Here is a 25,329-nt window from a genome sequence, read left to right as displayed (position 1 = left end):
GGGGGGGGGCAGTAAATAGTGTTATTTTAAGTACAGTGTCTAACATCTGCCTGTGACAGTCATGACTGGGTAGGAGAAACATACTGACCGGTGGGGATCCGGTCTGAAGGTCGACACTGTTTAGGTCGACCACTTTAGGTTGACAGTCACTAGGTCGACAGTGATGGAAGGTCGACAGGGTTCCTAGGTCGACATGTGCTAGGTCGACATGAGTTGTTGTTGTTTTTATTAATTTTTTGAACTTTTTCATACTTAACGATCTATGTGGCCTATGATTGGAATGGTAATCTGTGCCGAGTGAAGCGGTAGCAGAGCGAGGCACCTTGCCCGAAGCATGGCGAGCGAAGTGAGCCATGCGAGGGGACACGGTGCACTAATTGGGGTTCCCGGTCACTGTACGAAGAAAACGACACAAAAAAACAACCTCATGTCGACCTTTTGACCTGTCGACCTAGAACATGTCGACCTATAAACCCTGTCGACCTTCCATCACTGTCGACCTAGTGACTGTCGACCGATAGTGGTCGACCTAGATACTGTCGATTTGATGATCCACACCCGACCGGTGATGTATCAATATGCTATGATACTGTATTTTAAGTACTACCGTGTATGGGAGATGTGTGCTACAATCAGTGGGGCACTAATATATAATCAATAAAGTCACACTGACTGAGGGGTGTAATAATGGGTATTATAAGGGATGGGGGACCTACTAGGCTGCTACAATCAGTAAAGGGGGCGCACTAAAATGCAGTCAACACTAATGTAATTGGGTGTAATAATTATTATTATAAGGTATGGGTGCCTGCAGTATATATCAGTGCCTCCCCCCCAACCCACACACACACACACATAGATACTGATTGTAGCACATCACCCATCCCCTGTTAGCAGATACCCCATCCCTTATAATATCCATTATTGCACCCCTCAGTGACTGTGACTGTATTGACTATGTATCAGTGACTTTAGTGTGACTCCATTATATGAGGTCTGACAATTAGGTTAGCAAACTGGCTACCGTGCATTAGCGGTTTTACCAGTGGTCATTCAAAGCAGCCGCAAGGGCCCAGCCGGTCCCAGGGAGCTTGCCGACAGATCATGGAGTCGGGAGGGCATTTCTGATTTGCGCCAAAAATGTGCTTGTCTGGCTGAATATTCCTGTCAGGCTGTCAGTGACTAGATAGCTGGCAGGTGTGATTTTTAGGGGCAGCACGGGCGGTGTATTGGTTGGCATTACTGCCACACAGCACTCAGTTCATGGTTTCAATTCCCACCATGGCCCTAACTGTGTGTAGTTTGTATATTCTCCCCATACTTGCGTGAGTTTCCTTCCACAATCCAAAAATATACTGATAGGTTAATTGGCTCCCAACAAAACTGACCCTAGCGTGAATGTGTACATGTGGTATGAAATATAGATTGTAAGCTCAGAGGAAGGGACTGATGTGAATGGCAAAATGTTCTCTGTAAAGCGCTGCGGAATATGTGTGCGCTATATAAACAACTAGTAATAAATAATAATAAATACACTAGTACAACTACCATCCGCCTGCTAAAATCGGCTATGGGCAGATTGGAGAGCATACACTGACTGGGGGGGCAGCAGAACCTGTCTGCTACAATTGGTGGGGGGGCACACTGAGCAGCGCTGCAAGTGTGCGGGTACGGGTGGGTACGGCGTACCCATAAGAATTTAGCCGGGCCGCCGCTCCCTCCCCTGCTGCTGCTCACCACGCCGCTGCTACCTTCAATTCGGCGCCTGCCCGTGATCACAGATCGGCGCCTAATTGAAAGTAGACACTGAGGGGCAGGAGAGGCGCACGCTGCGCTCTCCTCCCCTCACACACAGGAAGCAGCAACGAGGTAAGCAGCAGGGAAAGGGGGGGAGGGGGGGCATGTGTACCTGGAACTGGGGGCATATCTGGCACTGCGGGGACATATGTATCTGGCACTGGGGACATCTCTGTATCTGGCACTGGGGGCATATCTGGCACTGGGGGCATTTCTGTATCTGACACTGGGGGCATATTGTGTATCTGGCACTGGGGGCATATCTGTATCTGGCACTGGGGGGACATGTGTATCTGGCACTGGGGGCATATCTGGCACTGCGGGACATGTGTATCTGGCACTGGGGGCATATCTGGCACTGTGGGGACATGTGTATCTGGCACTGGGGGCATATCTGGCACTGTGGGAACGTGTATCTGGCACTGGGGGCATTTCTGTATCTGGCACTGGGGCATATATGTATCTGGCACTGGGGGCATATCTGGCACTGTGGGGGCATTTCTGTATCTGGCACTGGGGGGCAATGTATATCTGACACAGTGGGTGCATTTCTGTATCTGGTACTGGGGGCATCTCTGTATCTGGCACTTGGGGCATATCTGGCACTGGGGGCATTTCTGTATCTGGCACTGGGGGCATATCTGGCACTAGGGGGACACATGTATCTGGCACTGGGGGCATATCTGTATCTGGCACTGGGGGATATCTGGCATTGTGGGGACATGTGTATCTGGCACTGGGGGCATATCTGGTACTGCGGGGACATGTGTATCTGGCACTGGGAGCATATCTGGCACTGTGGGGACATGTGTATCTACCACTGGGCTGCCCAGCTCTTGCTGTACATCATAAGGGGATGTTGTAAATATCCCAGCATTCAGAATACAGATGCCGGGATCCCGACTGCTGAGAATGTTGACATCTACGCCAGGGCTATTCCCACTCGAGTGTGTTCCACAACACCCATAGAGTGGGAACAGAACCTGTGGCGAGCAGAGTGAGCCACTGAGCCCGCAAGGGGCTATCTAGCGCCACCCCGCTGCCAGCATTCTAGCGGCCGGGATCCCAATGTCAGTATTCTGACTTCTGGGATCCCGGCCGCTGGGATTTCATCCCCAACCCGTCATAAGCATATGCAGCTGCTGATAGGATACGGTGCTCATGTAATAAAGCATTTCCATTCTCTCCTTGGCCCTCATTCTGAGTTGTTCGCTCGCTAGCTGCTTTTAGCAGCATTGCAAACGCTAGGCCGCTGCCCTCTGGGAGTGTATCTTAGCTTAGCAGAATAGTGAACGAAAGATTAGCAGAACTGCTACTAAATAATTTGCTGCAGTTTCTGAGTAGCTCCAGATCTACTCCTAGACTGCGATCACCTCAGTCCGTTTAGTTCCTGGTTTGACGTCACAAACACGCCCTGCGTTCGGCCAGCCACTCCCCCATTTCTCCAGCCACTCCTGCGTTTTTACCTGGCACGCCTGCGTTTTTTAGCACACACCCTGAAAACGGTCAGTTTCCGCCCAGAAACACCTACTTCCAGTCAATCACACTACGATCACTAGAGTGATGAAAAAACGTTGCTCGAGCTTGTGTAAATCTACAAAGTTATGTGTGAAAGTACTTAGCGCATGCTCGCTGCGTACCATGCGCATGCGCATGCTCGCTGCGTACCATGCGCATGCGCATGCTCGCTGCGTACCATGCGCATGCGCATTTTGCCGGTTTTTTACTTAATCGCTGCACTGCGAAAATCGGCAGCGAGCGAACAACTCGGAATGACCACCCTAATTCTTATGATTAAGTTAAACCTTAAATTAGGCTAAAGCGAGTAGTAATATCTGAGACAAACAGAAAAAGGTTTGATTTTATCTGACATTACACATTTGCACAGTGTTCCTCTGCCTCCATACACTCCTAAATGCATATCTACAGTAGTCTAAGAACACGTCTTCTAAGAGTGGAAAATAGGCTTAAACCTTGACGTTCACCAGGTGGCCTATCTAGATGACAGGTGCAAAACGAAGGCATTTTACAGTGTGCTTTACAAAAATAAGTTCCATAGGGAGTACGTTTTCAATGCCCATTTCTATTCAAGTCTCATCAGGTGCTTGCTACAGAATTTTAATTTTTTTGTAATATATATATATTTTTCAATAATTATCTGAATAAAGCCCCATCTGAAAATTGCAAACGTAATAAAACTTTAGTCCAAAACTATTAGATCAAAAATTAAATGAAATGTTCAGAAATAGGTGGACCCTGAACTTATTGATGGTACAAGCGGGCACAAGGCTCATTCCTGTTTATAAAATAAACCACAAGGTCCTAATAAATTGAAAGGAACAAAGTTATGACCGGCAATGTGCATGTATTCCAAAGGGCCCAAATTCCCTAAATAGCTTCCTATGGACAATGGCCCCTGTGACTGACTCCTTTGGCAGATAATTGTGCTCTGATACCTGTAACCTTGCAAACTACGTCCTGTAATGATTTCCTGTGTACTAAATTTGGTGTATGCCTAACACTAAGGTTCAACGCCAACAGTACAGGACCAGTGATAACCTGGGGAGTCCCATGCTCTTGATTTGAACCTTAATGTTAGGGACCCACCAGATGAGGTCACCTGGTCATGGTTGGTGGGTGCAGATTTTTGGCCCAAAATGATACTAAGCACCTCAATTTTGCTCTACAGTATGTTAGATTGCAGAGTTTATTGTACTTATTCTGATTAGCAGTGCTTAGTACTATGGAGTGTGCATCTGCATTTTATTTTTTTGTGTTGGGGTACAGCAGCTCAAAAAGTGCCAATATATAGGTGTTGTGTATCAAAATTTGAGATAGGCAAAGCTGTAGTACTGTACTGTAGTTCTAACCCTGGTGAGGTAGATATTGTTGTACCAATGACTTTGGCAGCAAAAGTGCAGACTTCATTCCATAATATTTAAATGGTTGGAAACTACCAAAAACATGTATGATACCCCCAACGTCATTAGAAATGCGCCAACAAACGCTAGGTCTGACTAGGCCACATTTTTTGTAGTCTGGATGGGCCTAGATTCATTCTATTGAAAAGTTTAATACACATCTCATCCAGGGCCGGTGCTTCCATAAGACAGCTTTAGGCAGCCGCCTATGGGCGGGGGACCTGAAGGGGTGGCCTGCTGAGGCTGCCCTGGAGAAAGCAGTGCATAGTGACAGTGAAAGCGAGCCACGGCCGCGTAGAGAGCCTGTGCTGCAGCCGGATAGTGGTCATGTGACGCGGTGCGTGCTATCAGAGGGTAGCATGTTCAGTGGGTGTGTCAGAGGGTACAGTGTGACAGGGTGGTGGTGTGGGTGTGCTAGGGGATACAGTGTGACAGGTTGGCGGTGTGGGTGTGCTAGGGGGGTACAGTGTGACAGGGTGGTTGTGTGGGTGTGCTAGGGGGTACACTGGCAGGGTGGCAGTGTGGGTGTGCTAGGTGGTACACTGTGGCAGGGTGGCAGTGTGGGTGTGCTAGGTGGTACACTGTGGCAGGGTGGCAGTGTGGGTGTGCTAGGGGGTACACTGTGGCAGGGTGGCAGTGTGGGTGTGCTAGGTGGTACACTGTGGCAGGGTGGCAGTGTGGGTGTGCTAGGGGGTACAAATTGGCAGGGTGGCAGTGTGGGTGTGCTAGGGGGTACAAATTGGCAGCATGTGTGCAAAATAATTTTCATACTCTATTTGGTGAATCTTTATCACCGGGCTGATTGTGTACCTGAAATGCACAAACAGTGATAGCATAGTAATGTGTAGAAGGAGCACTACTGTGTGTCATTACGTGATGTGGTGTAAATGTGACAGCTCTGTGTGTTACAGATGGGACCGGGCTATCACTAGTGTGTACAGATGGGAATGGAATCTCAGTCTGTAGCGGTGACGGGGAAGCCGTCCTCTCCCCTGGGTAGAAGTCACGCTTCCCCACTGAGCTCACCCTATGCTACAGGCGATGTCCAGCAGGGTCTGGCATTCATGCCTCTGCAGCAGGGACAAGATCTTTAAGCGATACTCATTGGTGCAATTTCCCTTGTCTCCGCTGTAATAATGCCAGACCAGAGCTGCTCGGCCACCTGCGTACTGATCCGGGACCCTTCGGCCTCCACCCACAGGAAGTGGGTCCGGTACACACTGTCCACCATTGTCCCCTGCGACTTGTCTGGAAGCCGAGTCAGCGGCAGCACCCACTGTACACACTGCACCCTGCAGTTGCACTACCGCTCCCCCACACACACCCCCATCCACTGACCAAACACAGTGGCAGCAGCTGCGAGAGGTCCCGCACTGTACACAGGGACAAGCCCACTGGCCAGCGAATCACAGGTCACCGCGCAGTGCCAGCATGGTGAGGTGGAGTGAAATCCTGTCACAGATCTATGACCTCCACACTTTTTCACCTAAGCGGGTGTGTATAAGTGTGTGTGTGTGTGTGTGTGTGTGTGTGTGTGTGTGTGTGTGTGTGTGTGTGTGGGGGGTTATAAGTTTTGCCTAGGGTGCTAAATTACCTTGCACCGGCCCTGATCTCATCTTTTTAGCAGAAGAAGCCCTTGGTACCACACCGAGGATTGGAAATTACATATACACAAGTGCTAAGTGAAATATGGACTAATAGTTTATTATGCAATACACCAATATAAATGTAAACAACATGGAATATCTTTACTGGTTTCAATAGAAAGACACATGCAGAAAGAGACTTTACTGATAACTTGGTAATTCAGAACTACTGTTCAATCATGGTTGGTTGATCCAGCATCCTCCTGCCTATTAAAGCATTAGGTAAGCTTCAAGGTCACACCGCCATTGTGTGTGTGTGTGTGTGTGTGTGTGTGTGTGTGTGTGTGTGTGTGTGTGTGTGTGTGTGTGTGTGTGTGTGTGTGTTATAGTCAGTTCTGCTCTCTGCGACTCAGTCCAGATGGAAAACTAACCCAGAATCCAACAATCTTTTGTTCTTCAGAGTTGAAACTCATATATCCTCCAATTTCTCCACACTAGTGCACTGTGGGAATGGGTATTATACTACACAGGGAAACAATAAAAATGGACAGATTTATCTAAGAAACTGGTTACAGGGGATGGACCTCACTACACAATATCATGTAAATATAAGTAACAATGGTTAGATAGTGCCTGATTTTAGTGTTCAATTACCTCAATTTCCCATTGAAGAAAAATGCTTTACTTAAGGTCACTCGGTATCTCTCCACACCTATGTGTAAATTTACTAAGCTCCGTGTTTGGTCGAGATGACCAATAAGGGTGAATTTTCAATCCCCCCAACAACCTCCCCCCCCCCCCCAAGGGCACTCAAGGGACCCTGGCTGTGGGTGGCAGGTATAGCCCCGGGCTTCAGCCCTGGCCCTTGGGTGCCCTGGAGGGGGGGGACCCCTTTATTGGGGGATCCCCACTCCCTCAGAGAGCCCTGGCCAGAGCTGACTTGTTGGGTGGGTAATTCTACAACCGCAGCGACCAGTATATGTTAACGTGTCCCTCAGATGTGGCATTACCGCTTTGGATAGTGGAGCCGGGTGCTGGTTTTAAAAATATGGGGGACCCCTATGTCCTTTTCCACCCATATTTGTGCAACCAGGACCGGTCCAAGGGGTATATTTACTAAAAGTCGATTTTGGTCGATTTTGATTGATTTTTGGTCGATCTTTGATGGATTTTGGCAGAGATTAGAAGGCAAGGCAGAAGATTTATGCTATGGTACGTAGTAAAGCATAAGGAAAAAGTGCCATTCTTACGACAGGTTACACATTAACAGTAATCTATCATGCTTTACATGGATATTTAGGAGCACAGGATAAACTCCCCATATCTTACAGGGTGTGCAAGGCCATACAGGTAGGGCTATCATTTCTACAATGCCATTACTATAGTTTGTCACTCCTTTACACTTCTAGAATAGTGTACATCTTGCTCTACAGTATCTAGGCTCTTTCAGGAATTGCCATCCTTAAAATGCTCATTACCATCATTCTCAATTTGACTAAAAACATCCCATGCACAAATAAGAAATCATCAGTCTGATGCAGCAGGAATCAGGGCCTGGTACACTACAGATTTTAGTATCCTGAATGCATTTACTACTCTGGCAATCCTACCAAGGAAAGGTACAGTATGAGCACAGTTCTTATTGGTGAACTGCCTGCACCATAGCCCATTCTACCCATGCTCTACACATCCATTTGGTGTCCCAGATAAAGTTCATCTACCAGTTGACATTTGTTTTGTCTTATCATCCTGATTTCTGGATGTGCAGTAAAACCCAGTTGAGCGGTTGCAAGTAACCCTAGCAGGTACTATTAAAGATGGTAATGTTATGCAGGTAGGCTTGGGTGAATTCCTGACATCGCACATGGCTATGGTCTTCACAATGTAGAGCACACACTAGCAGCACAGGCACTGCAGGTGGGTATGACTACTTCCATTTCCAACATTCCGTCCACCTCCTTTACTGTCCTTAGGACAATGCTTACCTAATTGTACTCATACTATTCTTACTAGTTCTTGTTTATTGTTCCTAAAAAATGAGGAACAGGTCTACTTCCGGGGACACTATTGGTGCACAGCACACCACTGCAAGTGGAGTCTCTTTTTCTAAGTATACATTCAAAGTTATTACTGTTGTAAGTCCAAACTAGTCTGTTTTCTATGACAAGCACCACGGCATACAGTAGTTACAGTGTCTTTCCAGAAACATGTAGAGTCTTGTCCTGGTTACTTAAACCTTATTCCTTTGGATGGGTACCAGTTTTAAGCTATTCCCCATGTCCAGCTCTTTGGCCAGAGCACGGTGGTTGTACGTTGTATCCCCTTTTCTGTTGTCCCTTTGCAGCCCTGATGTGTTTCCAAACTATTTCTGCAGTCTCTCTGAGCATCTCTAAATAGGCAATCACTTGACTTTTCTTACCCAGCTGGGATGATAAAAAGCAGACTCACCCTGAGCCACTACCAGTAGACCTTTCTGAGCTCACACTAGATCTACATTGCCTGGCCTGTCACCAGCTTCCTATAAAATACCCCATCTTATTATACTGTATACATCAGAGCCTGGCAACATACAGTAATTACCAATGTTATCTAATTTCACTGTAATGTAACAATGTTTGCATTCCAAGATCTAGTGGGCATTGGAAGGGGCCTACAATATCTACAGCTACCCTTTGGAAAGACTTCTTAGTAATAAGCATTGGCTGCAATGGCGTTGCTTCCATAGGTGCAGATAGTGAAGCTGCTATGGGGCCCAGAGCTGAGAGGGGTCCACCTTCCCTGTCAAAATTAAATTTGTTATATACATTTTTTACCATTGGGTGGTACGTACAGTAGATGCCCTTCAAACTTTTGCCATGGGGCCTGCAATATATCTAGGTATGCCCCTGGACCTGCTCATTGCAATGTGGTATAAAATGAACTGGGGGCATTGTAATGTTACATAATATGAACTGGAACCCTGTAATATGGTGCGATATGAAGTGGAGGCAATATAGCTTGGCATTATATGAACCGGTGGCATGGTAGTGTGGCATAATATAAACTGGGGACACTGTATGTCATAATGTGTATTGGGGGTACTGTGTTGCATAATGTGTACTGGCAGCCCTACAATGTGACATTATGTGAACTAGGGAACCACTATGGTTCATAAAATAAACAAGGGCACTACTACGGGGCATAACATTAACATTAACCAAGGCACTACTATGGCTCAGAAAATAAACTAGTGCACTACTACAGGGCATAACATTAAATAAGGCTCTACTATGGTTCAGAAAATGAACAAGGGCACTATTATGGGGCATATAATTAACAACTGCTGCAGAGAGGGGTCTCTCTATAATTATTGGGACTGGGATCCTTTCAAAATGTTGCTTTGGGTTCCACAAAGTTCTTGCTATGCCCCTGATGGGTTGTAATTGGGACTCGCAAGGAGGATCCCTGCTACTTTAACAGACATTACAAGACACTCCAAACATTTTCACATCTCAAGTTACACCTGGGCCAGAAGAAATTCAGCTTAAACATGAGCCTATGGCTAAATGACAGCTGTGGGCCAGCAGGTGAGCTACAGTACTGTAACTTCCTCTTTTAGTTTGGTCATTGGGATGCCTCAAATCAGTGGTTTGTAGATCCCATAAAGGCATTATGGGCATTTCGTATATACTTAGAAATGACTTTGTTAAAGGCTCTCCTAAAACTTTCATGGCACAGAGGATACAAAAAAGGATTTATTGAAGAATTAATCCACAACAACCAAAATGTTATTTCAAACCAATAAGAAGCAATACAATAATCATGGCAGGCAGCACGAGCTGTCATAAGGAATGAATATGGAGCCCAACAAATACCAAAAACACAAACCAGGACAGAAAGAGATTTAGCCATTTTCTTGTCCTGGGACAATTTAACAATACGAATATTAGTACTTGGTGCCTGAAAACTTTGCAAACCAGTGCGCTTTGTCTTTCTAGATGAGCATTGCTTAACAAAGTGAGGACATTTCTTCGTAGCCATGATAATTGTTTTTACTTTAAGGTCATTTTGTGGCCTGTGAGCAAGAGCCCCTGATATTATATAAGGTATTTCTGACATCGCTTTTTCATTTGAAGAAATTGAAGATAAGGTAGTCTTTGCTTTCTTCCTACTCCTTTTCTTAATGCTCCAGTAAATGCTCAGGTTAAGGAATGAAATACTTAAAAGAGGAAGTAAAAAGTCAAAAACAGAAGCTGCCAATAAAAAGTGCCAACTGTAATAGTAAGCAGGGAGGCAGAGGTCCTCTGGAATAAGGTTGTCATTGTGTAAATAGTCCCAGATGAGAATAGCTGGGCTGTACAGAAGAAATGACAGTACCCAGACAGTGACCATCCTAAACACCGTTTGGCAATGTTGTTGTTGCTGGGAGCGATATGTTACCTATACGTGGATAAAAAATAAAGGGTTACACATGCATAATAGTCACCCTATATTTTACAAAAAAAAAGATACAAACTTCAAACAATAGGTAAAGGGAAATGTTACAAGTGATAAAAAAATAAAATAAATTTAAACTGGTGTAATATAACCTTTTTCCCAAACATTGTTATAATGGCGTCTACTCTTCCAGAGTAGAAAATTAAAAATACTGTACATGATAGAACACCTGAACAGTGATACTGCAGTATAAATGTAACTCCCCAACACTCATGTCAATAACATATTGATATAAAACTGATCACAAGTAAGCCCAAACAATTGTGTTGAGTTTGATTAATCTGAAGTTTGTTTAAAAATTTGTCAATCATTACAAGTAATTTCTTATAAATTCTGGTTGGAAAATGTGATTCGCTTTGACTTGAGCTGATTTGCTCTGTCCCAGCTCCAGCTGTGTCTGTCAGCAGCAAGGGGAATGAGACTTGGGGGGGGGGGGGAAGAAGTATCAAAGCTTGGAGAGAGATAAAATGGAGATAAAGTACCAACTAATCAGATCCAAACTGTAAATTTACAGGCTGTCTTTGACAAATTACAGGAGTTGATTTAGTGGCGTAACTACAGGGTGGCTAGACCAGCAAATGTCCAGGGGCCCATAAGGTGAAGGAGGCCAACCCTGAAATCAGTCACTAAATATTGTAGACTGCAGCCATCGCTGGAGAAGTAATGAATCTCTCCATGGTAGCCCACTCTATGAATAGCACTAGGCAGAGAAACACTATGTTTAACGTGAAACACTGTTTTTCTCTCTCTATGGGAAACAGGCCCCTTTTTTTCTCTTCACTTTATCTCTGAGGATCACATCACAGACTCTAATCATTACTCCTCCTCAACCACTGTGAATAGTCCCTGACACTTTGTAATTTCAGAGATACTTTGTTTTCACCACTTCTATAACCTGACATTTTTTACCTTATCTAGCACGGGATGTATCAGTATAAAACATGCTGTAAATTCTCAGAAAACTACACTTTTCAGAGGTTTACTGCAAAACATATGTATTAAAATGGGTACACATCAGAAATAATGATTAATGCAACTTAAATCATTTGTAATTTTTTCTCCTTATCGTAATGCCCCTTACACATTATGCACCATATTGTAATGTCCCTTACACAGTGTGCACCACACCGTAATGCCCCTTACATACTATGCCCCACACCATAATGCCCTTTACACAATATGCCACACACCATAATCCCCCTTACACAATATGCCACACACCATAATGCCCCTAACACAATATGCAAAATACAATAATGCCCCTTACACATTATGCACCACATCATAATGCCCCTTACATACTATGCACCACACCATAATGCCCCTAACACAATATGCCACATGCCATAATGCCCCTTACACAATATGCCACACACCATAATGCCCCTTACACAATATGCACTACACCATAATTCCCCTTGCACCATATTATGCCCCACACAGAAATGCCCCCTGCACCATACTAAGCCATACATAGAAATGCCCCTTGCATCATAGTATGCCCCACACAGTAATGCCCCCTGCATTATATTAAACCATACCAGGTAATGCCCCTGACACTTTTATGACACACACAGTACTGCCCAGGACACCTTATTATGCCCCACAGTTATGCTCCTGACACCTTAATATGCCATACAGTATGGCTACCCACTTTTAAACTTCTTGCTCGTTGTCCTGGGTTTCATGCCATAGGCTACCTAATGTTTGGCACCCACGATCACTTGGGTCACTGCAGCATCTCCCCCAGTGGCTCCCAGAGGCCCAACAGTCCCGGCACTTGCGGATACTGCTGTTTGCGCCTGTCTCCTTGCCTCTTATAAATGTCCCTCCCAATATAGCCACCAGCTCCTCTAGCATCCTTCAGAACTGTCTCCTCAGAGGTGGCACCATTTTGGGAGGGACATTTTTCAACAGTGCTCCATGCGGACGTCCAGACCGCATGGAGAACTGTGCAGACACTGGCCACAGGCGCCCCTTGAGATTGCCCAGCTCGTCCGGCCCCAGAAACAGCCCTATACCCACGGTTGTTGATTATAAGTTACTTGCATTTAACAAATAGGTTACTTTGTATCATACTTGCCGACCTTCTGGCTGCCTCCTCCAGGAGGCGAGGTACGGCATATGGGGGGGTGTCTGCGGGCGTGATGATGCAAAGGGGGTGAAGCGGGGGCATGATGATGAAATTGCGTCATAGTGGCCATGCTACACAGCTCTGGGATTACCGGCATCAGTGTTTATGTATTAATCTACTGCTTTCCTCTCTGCATCGGTATTGTGACCGCCGGTCTCCTGACCGCCAGTCACATAACTGCATCCTCAGAAGAGTTATCATGTAAAATGAGATGGTGAAACTCCAGAGGCCTACTGCTATATGATATTGTCCTCAAATATTTAAAAAACAAACTTGCAGGCAGGGTTTATAGGGCCTAATTCAGACCTGATCGTAAAAGCAAAATCTTTCTCTAATGGGGGCAGACATAACATGTGCAGAGAGTTAGATTTGGGTGGGTTATTTTGTTTCTGTGCAGGGTAAATACTGGCTGCTTTATTTTTACTCTGAAATTTAGATTTCAGTTTGAACACACCCCACCCAAATCTAACTCTCTCTGCACATGTTATATCTGCCCCCCAGCAGTGCACATGGTTTTTTGCCCATTAGAGAAAAAAATGTTGCTGTTGCGATCAGGTCTGAATTAGGCCAATAGTCATTATGCCAGAATTTAAAATGTCGACAACACAATGTCACCATCTCTAATTCACAGTGTCAACAAGTACATCTTGTCAACATGATCATTATATTGACATTGTTAATGTCTACTGTCACATTGTTTAGGTTTAGGCTTAGGGCTCTAACACTAGAAAAACTTTATGTTGATATGCCAACTGGCGACTTGCACTATGTCGACATACAGTAACATACCACACTCTGCAGGCACTTCTTTAAATTAGTGTGGGTCTGTGTATTTGAAACATTGTGTTTTTTATGATTTTTGTACATATTATTACAAGTTCTGAGTAGTTGTTATGAAAATACAGTACTATATATACAGTAATATTATTTTATCTGTCTTTTCATTTCCTGGGAGAAACTAAGTTGAGGTATAATAAACATACATATATTGTACTAGAGTTAAGGCGCATACACACAAGGCGATTCACTCCAGGAGCAACATCGCCTAGTGTGTCACCTCCCTTGGTCTGGCCGCCCGACGTGGGCATACACACTGTGCAATATCTCTAGCAATATCGCACAGTGATGTTGTGCTGCGGCTGGCCCGAACATGCAGCATCTGATGATATCGTCAAATTGAGCTGCATGTACAGATGACAGAGGGGGTCATGACCGCGCATCAGCCGTAGTATGCAGCATAGACACTGGCCGATATAGTAAGCGATATCGCTCAGGAGGATAAAAAAATTGTGACATCGCTTACTATATTGCCTAGTGTGTACGGGCCTATACTCAAACTTAGGGTGTGTACACACGGTGAGATTTTTTTCTTCCGATTCTGACTATATAGTCAAAATCGGAAGAAAAGTTAGTGCAGATCGCAAGGTGACAGTCACCTTGCGATCCCGATTCGATGCCGATGCGCGGTCCCGCGCGGTTGGCATCGAAAGAAAAAATAGACTGTGCAGGCAAGTCAATTTTGGCTATCTCTATAGAAGAGATAGGCAAAATCGGGACTTAGCCAAAATCGCACATAGCAAGTATCGCAAGCACACTTATTATGTGCTTGCGATACTGGCTAAGTGCCGACCCGGCCCCTGTCGCATAGTGAGAATCGGGCATAGCCCGAATCTCACCGTGTGTACACACCTTTAAAGTGACTTATTTATTTTGAGGATCAGGACATCTAATGTATGTAAGTATTGATCAATGCAGTAATGCATCTATTCCTTATACTGGCCTATTATAGAAATGCCGTGTCATAGTATATTTAGATAAAACTGTGAATAAAAAGTGAATACTTACAGCCATAGTGACAGCTAGAAATCGATCATAACTAATTAGAACCACATTAAAAGCTGAAGCAGTGCACAAGAGATTGTCAATGACTAGCCAAATTTTGCAGAGGAATTTCCCAAGCAGCCACTTCCCAGAGAAGATGTATGGCACATACAGTGGGATGCAGAATACCCCTGGAACACACAGAAACACAGGTATGTGGGGTGGAAGCAGGTGTGTGTCTTGTTATATGATGTCTGGGATGCGTAATGAAATGATAAAATGACACCAAACTTATCATCTGTCCTGTACTACATTTTACTGCTAATTGTAATTGACATTTTTCTCATTAAACTTTGCCACACTGTACAATTAGTCTGTGCAGTGATCTTATTTGTGTACTGAGTAGAACATATCTGTAGTCATGGCTGCCTCTAGAATCCTATTGGGGAGAAACATTTTGACTGTAAGCTCAAGTGCTCATAAAGGTAAAATAGAAACACGTTGAATATATATTTATTTAATCTGCAAATCATCTTATTTATATTGACAGAGAATGAAATTGAAAAATGTGTGGTATGTGGGTGTGTATAGCAATCTATCTATCTAGCTAGCTATGGATAGATAAATAGATAGATAGATAGATAGATAGATAGATAGATAGATAGATAGATAGATAGATAGATAGATAGATAGATAGATAGATAGATAGATAGATAGATATTTTGTGTGAATCTGTAGTGTTTGGTGATGTTTAAAATTTCAATTTAAAAGTTCTTTAAAAAAAAACTAAAGTGTATTTGGGCTCCACAAGAAGTGTTAAAGTAAATATAATCCATGAAGCAATCTGTGTGAGACTGCACAACTATCAGCCTTAAGGGCCCCATATACTTAAGCGACATGTCCGACCATCATGTCGCAGGCGATCACCCCAGCAGCCTGCCGGGTGGCAGGATCGCCCAAGATACATCGTATGCTGTCCTTTTGCATTCAATGTATCTTGTGCGATCCCAGCCATGCCTGCGGGGTCGAATATGATCGCTAGTGCAGCACGGTCAATCTGGAACATCCGATCTGATGCTCACGGGAACGCGCATCGGATCGGAAACATCTCCAAAATGCCCAATTTCATCCGATATATTGTGCTGAATGCCCTAAATCGGAAGAAATCGAGCATTATCGTTCTAGTGTATGGGATCCTTTACTCTGCTTTACCTATTTTTGCTATGGAAGTATTTCCTAATACCTAATTGCAATAAAATTACTATATAATTTCTTTTTACGTAACATGAATGTAGTTATTTTAATAAGTGTAATCTATTCATTTAATACCATAGAGAACACTGGAACTCACCTATGAAAAAATCGCAGATGGCTAAATTGAGAAGGAAGAAATTGCTCCTGTTTCTTAGTCGTTTGTCTTCAATAAAAGCTACAATCACAAGGCTGTTGCCCAGCACGGTGACCACAATGAAAAAGCAAATGAGCAAAAGTAACAGAATAGATAAACTTTGTGAGCCAAAAATTCCCATTTTATCCTTTTCAAGAGAATAGTTAGTTACACTGCTGCCTGTAACATTTGCTGAAGGGTATAACGATGTCATCCTAATGAGAGCACAGCACATATTTATACATAGATTACACAAAATAGCTTGACTGTCTGCTGTTCCTTTGAGAAAGCAGACACACACCTTATGTAAGCTCTTGTATATATGACTTAAAATACAGGAGAGTGGCTTATATGGCAAGCTATTCAGGTGGGCGGAGTCTCATTTATTTGTGTCATTCATTTATTCTTATAGCTTATCATTAAAATTTAGCTGGAAACCAATTCCATGCCATTATATATTCAAATTCTCAACACACTACACAATATGTTTTAATTTATTTACTAACATACATTAAATTCAGTTCATGCATTTCCAGTATAATCAGATTGAAGCAGATGTCATATCCCTGTGCAATACATGTTCCCAAAAGAAACCAAGTAATTATTTTTTATGTAAACCATATGGGAGATATTACATTCATTACAGTGATTTTTTTCCCCAAACAATTCTTGGCTTTAAATAATTACATTTTAAATTGGGATCCTCCTGTGTTGTAAATGGTAAAATCCATTATTAAACTAAATAAAAAATGTCAAACATGGGGCGATTTGTTGTATATAAAATAAAGTAAAATGTCTAACTTTAAAAAAAGGTACGTCATGGTTTTGTAATCAATAGCAAAACTTTTAAGACAGACAGACAGACAGACAGACAGTCCTGTCTGTCCTGCCTGTCTGTCCTGTCTGTCTGTCTGTCTGTCTGTCTGTCTGTCCTGTCTGTCCCTACTAAAGTCTTCAAATATATTTGTTTGGATTGTATTTTCATTTTAAAACTTTCTTTATGCATATACAGTAGGATGCCTTGCTTAATCTAAAATAATATATATGTATCGTAATATATGTATATTTAAATGTTTTTTGGATTTTACAGAACTGAAAATACAGTAAGTAATTTTTCCTATGTACATTGCAAACAAGCAGCAGGATTCAGAATGATATGTCGGCGTGTGGGATCCCGAAGGTTGTTATCCCATCAGGGGTTAGTTGGAGCTGTTCTCCCCTCTACCCTATGCCCTAACCCTCCCTTCCCACAGCCTAACCCTAACCTCCCCCTATAGTGCCTAAACCTAACCCCCCTCCCCCGCAGCCTAAACCTAACCCTCCCGTGGGTGCCTCCCCCTAACCCCCCTCCCCGCAGCCTTCCCCTAACCTTCCTATCCCACCCCCACCCCCGCAGCCGAATCCTAACCTCCCCGGAGGGCGGCTAAACTAAATCTCCCCCGCCCTAAACCTATCTGTGGCACGATACTTACATAGGTTGAGATGCCAGCTGTCAGAATTCAGATGTCGGTCTCCTGACCATTTCGGGATTCCGGTGCCAGCATTGTGATGGGTGTTGGGATTCAGGCGTCTGTATTCCGAAAGACAGGATCCTGACTGCCGGCAAATTAATCTCATCCCAAGTAGCACTATTTATTACCTATAATGTATTATATTCAATGCCACCCAATTCCCAGATGGTGTAACAAGAGCCTCATTATTCAAATTGAGCTTGGAAGCTAAAGTTCTGAAGTATACAGCAAATCGGCCCATGGATTGGGTACCCTGTTTCAATGTGTAAGAGGCACTAATACAGTGGACATTACTGTATATGTAAGGGGCACTACTAATGTGAGCATTACTGTATGTGTTAGCGGCACTACTACTGTGGGCATTACTGTATATGTAAGGGGCGCTACTACTGTGGGCTATTGTGTAATGGGCAATACTATGGGCATTGTGTATAAGGGACACTACAATGGGCATTTTGTATAAGGGCCACTACTATGGGCATTGTGTATAAGGGGCACTACTATGGGCATTTTGTATAAGGGGCACTACTTTGGGCTATTGTGTATAAGGGGCACTACTATGGGCATTTTGTATAAGGGGCACTACTGTGGGCATTGTGTATAAGGGGCACTACTGTGGGCATTGTAATATGAATCAGGGACACTACAGCAGTAGTACCCAAAGTAGGACTGCAGCAAAGAAGGCTAATAAGATATTAGCATGCATAAAACGGGGTATTGATGCTAGCAGGGCCGGATTAACAATGGGGCGGGTGGAGCTGCAGCTCCAGGCCCCCCATGAAAATAGGCCCAGACGATGCTATTAAACATTGCTGACAAGAAAAAAAAATATTTTTCTGTCATCAGTGGCCGTCTAAAGCCCTGGCCACCCCTCTCCTAGCAGCCTTCACCCCACTCCGTGCCCACATACACTATAGCGGCACCGGCATATATGTTTTACATGCACTGCAGCCAGCATAGTAGTGCACTCCCTGTGCCTTTTTGCCGGAACCAGTGCTAAGAGCAGAGGCTGGCTGTGGGCGGATCAAAACAGGAGGAGGCAGTCTAGCCCCTCCCTGCCACTTACGTTTCCTCAGTGTCCTTTTACCGCCTCCTCACTGAAGCTGCTGTTGCCGGGGCTCACCGTCACGATCTAGGGACCGGCCCCGGCGTGAAAACTGCAGGGATATCCGCTGTTGCCGCCACCAATGACAGCAGGTACCTGCTACCGCAGAAGGTCACCTGTACGGGGTGAGGTAGGAAGGAGACACTGCTAGCTGTACGGGGTGAGGGAGGAAGGAGGCACTGATGGCTGTACGGGGTGAGATAGGAAGGAGGCACTGATGGCTGTACGGCGTGAGGGAGGAAGGAGGCACTGCTGCCTGTATGGGGGATGGAGAACAGAGGTACACAGTGCCACCTGTACGTGGGGTGGGGTTGGGGACAGGAGGTACACCTGATGCCTGTACTGAAGGGATGGGGGGGGGGGGTAAGGCATTCCTTTCTCAGACCTCTCTCACACACTTCTCGTGTCTCTCATCTCCCCCTTTTCTCTAACGTCCTAAGTGGATGCTGGGGACTCCGTCAGGACCATGGGGAATAGCGGCTCCGCAGGAGACAGGGCACAAAAAGTAAGCTTTTAGGATCACATGGTGTGTACTGGCTCCTCCCCCTATGACCCTCCTCCAAGCCTCAGTTAGGTTTTTGTGCAATCTAGGTGGCTCTCCTAAAGAGCTGCTTAGAAAAAGTTTTTTAGGTTTTTTATTTTCAGTGAGTCCTGCTGGCAACAGGCTCACTGCATCGAGGGACTTAGGGGAGAGAATTTCAACTCACCTGCGTGCAGGATGGATTGGATTCTTAGGCTACTGGACACCATTAGCTCCAGAGGGAGTCGGAACACAGGTCTCACCCTGGGGTTCGTCCCGGAGCCGCGCCGCCGACCCCCCTTACAGATGCTGAAGATTGAAGGTCCGGAAACAGGCGGCAGAAGGCTCTTCAGTCTTCATGAAGGTAGCGCACAGCACTGCAGCTGTGCGCCATTGTTGTCACTCACTTCACACCAGACGGTCACGGAGGGTGCAGGGCGCTGCTGGGGGCGCCCTGGGCAGCAATATATAATACCTTTTATGGCAAAAGAATACATCACATATAGCCATTAAGGCTATATGTATGTATTTAACCCATGCCAAATGTCTAAAACTCCGGGAGAAAAGCCCGCCGGAATAGGGGGCGGGGCTTATTCTCCTCAGCACACAGCGCCATTTTCCTGCTCAGCTCCGCTGTGAGGAAGGCTCCCAGGACTCTCCCCTGCACTGCACTACAGAAACAGGGTAAAACAGAGAGGGGGGGCATATTTTGGCGATATTTTTATATATTTAAGCGGCTATAAGGAACAACACTTATATAGGGTTGTTCCCATATATATTATAGCGCTTGGGTGTGTGCTGGCAAACTCTCCCTCTGTCTCCCCAAAGGGCTAGTGGGGTCCTGTCTTCGATAAGAGCATTCCCTGTGTGTCTGCTGTGTGTCGGTACGTGTGTGTCGACATGTATGAGGACGATGTTGGCGTGGAGGCAGAGCAATTGCCGATAATGGTGATGTCACCCCCCAGGGAGTCGACACCGGAATGGATGGCTTTGTTTATGGAATTACGTGATAATGTCAGCACATTACAAAAATATGTTGACGACATGAGACGGCCGGCAAACCAGTTAGTACCTGCCCAGGCGTCTCAGACACCGTCAGGGGCTGTAAAGCGCCCTTTACCTCAGTCGGTCGACACAGACCCAGACACAGACACTGAATCTAGTGTCGACGGTGATGAAACAAACGTATTTTCAAGTAGGGCCACACGTTATATGATCACGGCAATGAAGGAGGCTTTGCATATCTCTGATACTACAAGTACCACAAAAAGGGGTATTATGTGGGGGGTGAAAAAACTACCTGTAGTTTTTCCTGAATCAGAGGAATTAAATGATGTATGTGATGAAGCGTGGGTTAACCCAGATAGAAAAATGCTAATTTCAAAAAAGTTATTAGCATTATACCCTTTCCCGCCAGAGGTTAGGGCGCGCTGGGAAACACCCCCTAGGGTGGATAAGGCGCTCACACGCTTATCGAAACAAGTGGCGTTACCGTCTCCTGATACGGCCGCCCTCAAGGATCCAGCTGATAGGAGGCTGGAAACTACCCTGAAAAGTATATACACTCATACTGGTGTTATACTGCGACCAGCCATCGCCTCAGCCTGGATGTGCAGTGCTGGGGTCGTCTGGTTGGATTCCCTGACTGAAAATATTGATACCCTGGATAGGGACAGTATTTTATTGACTATAGAGCAATTAAAGGATGCTTTCCTTTATATGCGAGATGCGCAGAGAGATATTTGCACTCTGGCATCGAGAGTAAATGCGATGTCCATATCTGCCAGAAGGAGTTTATGGACGCGACAGTGGTCAGGTGATGCGGATTCCAAACGACATATGGAAGTATTGCCGTATAAAGGGGAGGAATTATTTGGCGTCGGTCTATCGGATCTGGTGGCTACGGCAACTGCCGGAAAATCCACTTTTTTACCTCAGACCCCCTCCCAACAGAAAAAGACACCGTCTTTTCAGCCGCAGTCCTTTCGTTCCTATAAGAACAAGCGGACAAAAGGACAGTCATATCTGCCTCGGGGCAGAGGAAGGGGTAAGAGAGGGCAGCAAGCAGCCCCTGCCCAGGAACAGAAGCCCTCCCAGGGTTCTGCAAAGCCCTCAGCATGATGCTGGGGCCTTACAAGCGGACTCTGTACATACAAAAATTCAAGTTCAAGATGGAGTCACTCAGAGCAGTGATAGCGAATCTGGAAGAAGGGGACTTTATGGTGTCCCTGGACATAAAGGACGCTTACCTGCATGTCCCAATTTGCCCTTCACATCAAGGGTACCTCAGGTTCGTGGTGCAAAACTGTCATTATCAGTTTCAGACGCTGCCGTTTGGATTGTCCACGGCACCTCGGGTCTTTACCAAGGTAATGGCCGAAATGATGATCCTTCTACGAAGAAGAGGCGTATTAATTATCCCTTACTTGGACGATCTCCTGATAAGGGCAAGATCCAGAGAACAGCTGGAAGACGGAGTAGCACTAACCCAACTAGTGCTGCAACAACACGGGTGGATTCTGAATTTTCCAAAATCTCAGTTGACCCCGACGACACGTCTGCTGTTCCTGGGAATGATTCTGGACACGGTTCAGAAAAAGGTGTTTCTTCCGGAGGAGAAAGCCAAGGAGTTATCCGAACTTGTCAGGAACCTCCTAAAACCAGGGAAAGTGTCTGTGCATCAATGCACAAGAGTCCTGGGAAAGATGGTGGCTTCTTACGAAGCGATTCCATTCGGCAGATTCCACGCACGAACTTTTCAGTGGGATCTGCTGGACAAATGGTCCGGATCGCATCTGCAGATGCATCAGCGGATAACCTTATCGCCACGGACAAGGGTGTCTCTTCTGTGGTGGTTGCAGAGTGCTCATCTGTTAGAGGGCCGCAGATTCGGCATACAGGACTGGGTCCTGGTGACCACGGATGCCAGTCTGAGAGGCTGGGGAGCGGTCACACAAGGAAGAAACTTCCAGGGAGTATGGTCAAGCCTGGAGATGTCTCTTCACATAAATATACTGGAGCTAAGAGCGATTTACAATGCTCTAAGTCTGGCAAAACCCCTGCTTCAGGGTCAGCCGGTGTTGATCCAGTCGGACAACATCACGGCAGTCGCCCACGTAAACAGACAGGGCGGCACAAGAAGCAGGACAGCAATGGCAGAAGCTGCAAGGATTCTTCGCTGGGCGGAAGATCATGTGATAGCACTGTCAGCAGTATTCATTCCGGGAGTGGACAACTGGGAAGCAGACTTCCTCAGCAGACACGATCTACACCCGGGAGAGTGGGGACTTCATCCAGAAGTCTTCCACATGATTGTGAACCGTTGGGAAAAACCAATGGTGGATATGATGGCGTCCCGCCTCAACAAAAAACTGGACAGGTATTGCGCCAGGTCAAGAGATCCTCAGGCAATAGCTGTGGACGCTCTGGTAACACCGTGGGTGTTCCAGTCAGTGTATGTGTTCCCTCCTCTGCCTCTCATACCAAAAGTACTGAGAATTATACGGCAAAAGGGAGTAAGAACGATACTAGTGGCTCCGGATTGGCCAAGAAGAACTTGGTACCCGGAACTTCAAGAGATGCTCACGGAGGATCCGTGGCCTCTACCTCTAAGACGGGACCTGCTTCAGCAGGGACCGTGTCTATTCCAAGACTTACCGCGGCTGCGTTTGACGGCATGGCGGTTGAACGCCGAATTCTAAAGGAAAAAGGCATTCCAGAAGAGGTCATTCCTACACTGGTAAAGGCCAGGATGGAGGTGACTGCACAACATTATCACCGCATTTGGAGGAAATATGTTGCGTGGTGTGAGGCCAGGAAGGCCCCCACGGAGGAATTTCAACTGGGTCGATTCCTACATTTCCTGCAAACAGGATTGTCTATGGGCCTCAAATTGGGGTCCATTAAGGTTCAAATTTCGTCCCTGTCGATTTTCTTCCAGAAAGAATTGGCTTCAGTTCCTGAAGTCCAGACTTTTGTAAAAGGAGTACTACATATACAGCCCGCGGTTGTGCCCCCAGTGGCACCGTGGGATCTTAATGTAGTCTTGGATTTTCTAAAATCCCATTGGTTTGAGCCGCTCAAATCGGTGGAGATGAAGTATCTTACATGGAAAGTAACCATGCTACTGGCCCTGGCTTCAGCCAGGAGAGTATCAGAATTGGCGGCTTTATCATATAAGAGCCCATATCTGATTTTCCATACGGACAGGGCAGAACTGCGGACGCGTCCTCATTTTCTGCCTAAGGTGGTGTCAGCGTTTCACCTGAACCAGCCTATTGTGGTGCCTGCGGCTACTAACGAGTTGGAGGATTCCAAGTTGTTGGACGTGGTCCGGGCATTGAAAATATATATTTCAAGAACGGCTGGAGTCAGAAAGTCTGACTCACTGCTTATATTGTATGCACCCAACAAGATGGGTGCTCCTGCTTCTAAGCAGACGATTGCTCGTTGGATTTGTAGCACAATTCAACTTGCACATTCTGTGGCAGGCTTGCCACAACCTAAATCTGTCAAGGCCCATTCCACAAGGAAAGTGGGCTCATCCTGGGCGGCTGCCCGGGGAGTCTCGGCATTACAACTCTGCCGAGCTGCTACTTGGTCAGGGGCAAACACGTTTGCAAAATTCTACAAATTTGATACCCTGGCTGAGGAGGACCTTGAGTTCTCTCATTCGGTGCTGCAGAGTCATCCGCACTCTCCCGCCCGTTTGGGAGCTTTGGTATAATCCCCATGGTCCTGACGGAGTCCCCAGCATCCACTTAGGACGTTAGAGAAAATAAGAATTTACTTACCGATAATTCTATTTCTCGTAGTCCGTAGTGGATGCTGGGCGCCCATCCCAAGTGCGGATTGTCTGCAATACTTGTACATAGTTATTGTTACAAAAAAATCGGGTTGTTATTTGTTGTGAGCCGTCTGTTCAGAGGCTCCTACGTTTGTCATACTGTTAACTGGGTTCAGATCACAAGTTATACGGTGTGATTGGTGTGGCTGGTATGAGTCTTACCCGGGGTTCAATATCCTTCCTTATTGTGTGCGCTCGTCCGGGCACAGTACCTAACTGAGGCTTGGAGGAGGGTCATAGGGGGAGGAGCCAGTACACACCATGTGATCCTAAAAGCTTACTTTTTGTGCCCTGTCTCCTGCGGAGCCGCTATTCCCCATGGTCCTGATGGAGTCCCCAGCATCCACTACGGACTACGAGAAATAGAATTATCGGTAAGTAAATTCTTATTTTCTGTGTGTGCCTCTCTCTGCCCCCCTCTCCCTGTCTGTCTCCCTCCTTCTCTTTGTCACCCCTTCTCTCTCTCTCTCTGTCTCCCCCTTTTTCCTCTCTCTCTCTCTCTCTCTCTCTCTCTCTCTCTCTCTCTCTCTCTGTGTCTCCCCCCTTCTCTCTCTGTATCCCTCCTCTCGCTCTGTCTCCCCCTTCACTCACTCTCTCTCTATGCCTCACCCCTTCTGCCCCTCCCTCTCTCTCCCTCCCTCTCTCTCCCTCTCTATGCCTCTCCCCTTCTGCCCCTCCCTCTCTCTCCCACCCACCCTTCTCTCTCTCTCCCTCTCTCTCCCCTCTCTCTCTCTCTCCCTCTCTCTCCTCTCTCTCTCTCTCTCTCTCTCTCCCTTCTATCTTACTGTGTCCCCCTTCTCACTTTCTGTTTCCAATCTTCTCTCTCTCTCTCCCTCTCTCTCTCTCTCTCTCTCTCTCTCTCTCTCTCTCCCCATTTCCCCCCTTTCCATCATCTCTCTCTATCTCCCCCCATCTTTCTCTCTCTGTCTCCTTCCTTATCTCTCTTTCTCCCCCTTCCCTCCTTCTCTCTGTCTCCCCCTTGTCCTTCTCTTTCTCTCCTCATTCTCTCTCTCTCTCTCCCTTCTCTCTCCCCTTCTCTCTCTCTCTCCTCTTCTCTCTCTTCCTCCTCTCACTCTCTCTTCCTCCTCTCACTCTCTCTTCCTCCTCTCACTCTCTCCGCTTTCTCTCTCACCTTTCGATCTTTCTTTCTCTCTCTCTCTCTCTCTCCCCCTCTCCCTTCTCGCTTGCTCTCGCTCTCTGTCTCCCACTCCTCTCTTTCACTCCA

At 45.9% G+C, this 25,329-nt stretch overlaps 1 protein-coding gene across 1 annotated transcript; it reads right to left on the bottom strand.

Moving 5' to 3' along the window:
* Positions 1 to 9,925: 9,925 nt before the first annotated feature.
* On the bottom strand, positions 9,926 to 16,336 carry HRH4 (histamine receptor H4). The gene is made up of 3 exons (XM_063925222.1): positions 16,087 to 16,336; positions 14,760 to 14,926; positions 9,926 to 10,723 (listed from the first exon to the last, which is right to left on the bottom strand). Exons 1-3 carry the CDS (start codon positions 16,334 to 16,336, stop codon positions 9,926 to 9,928), a joined length of 1,215 nt encoding a protein of 404 aa, XP_063781292.1.
* Positions 16,337 to 25,329: the final 8,993 nt, after the last annotated feature.

Source organism: Pseudophryne corroboree, chromosome 5, assembly GCF_028390025.1.
Source record: "Pseudophryne corroboree isolate aPseCor3 chromosome 5, aPseCor3.hap2, whole genome shotgun sequence".
NCBI lineage: Eukaryota > Metazoa > Chordata > Amphibia > Anura > Myobatrachidae > Pseudophryne > Pseudophryne corroboree.
Note: the sequence above shows the minus strand (reverse complement) of the source record. Positions and strands in the feature narration are given on the sequence as shown.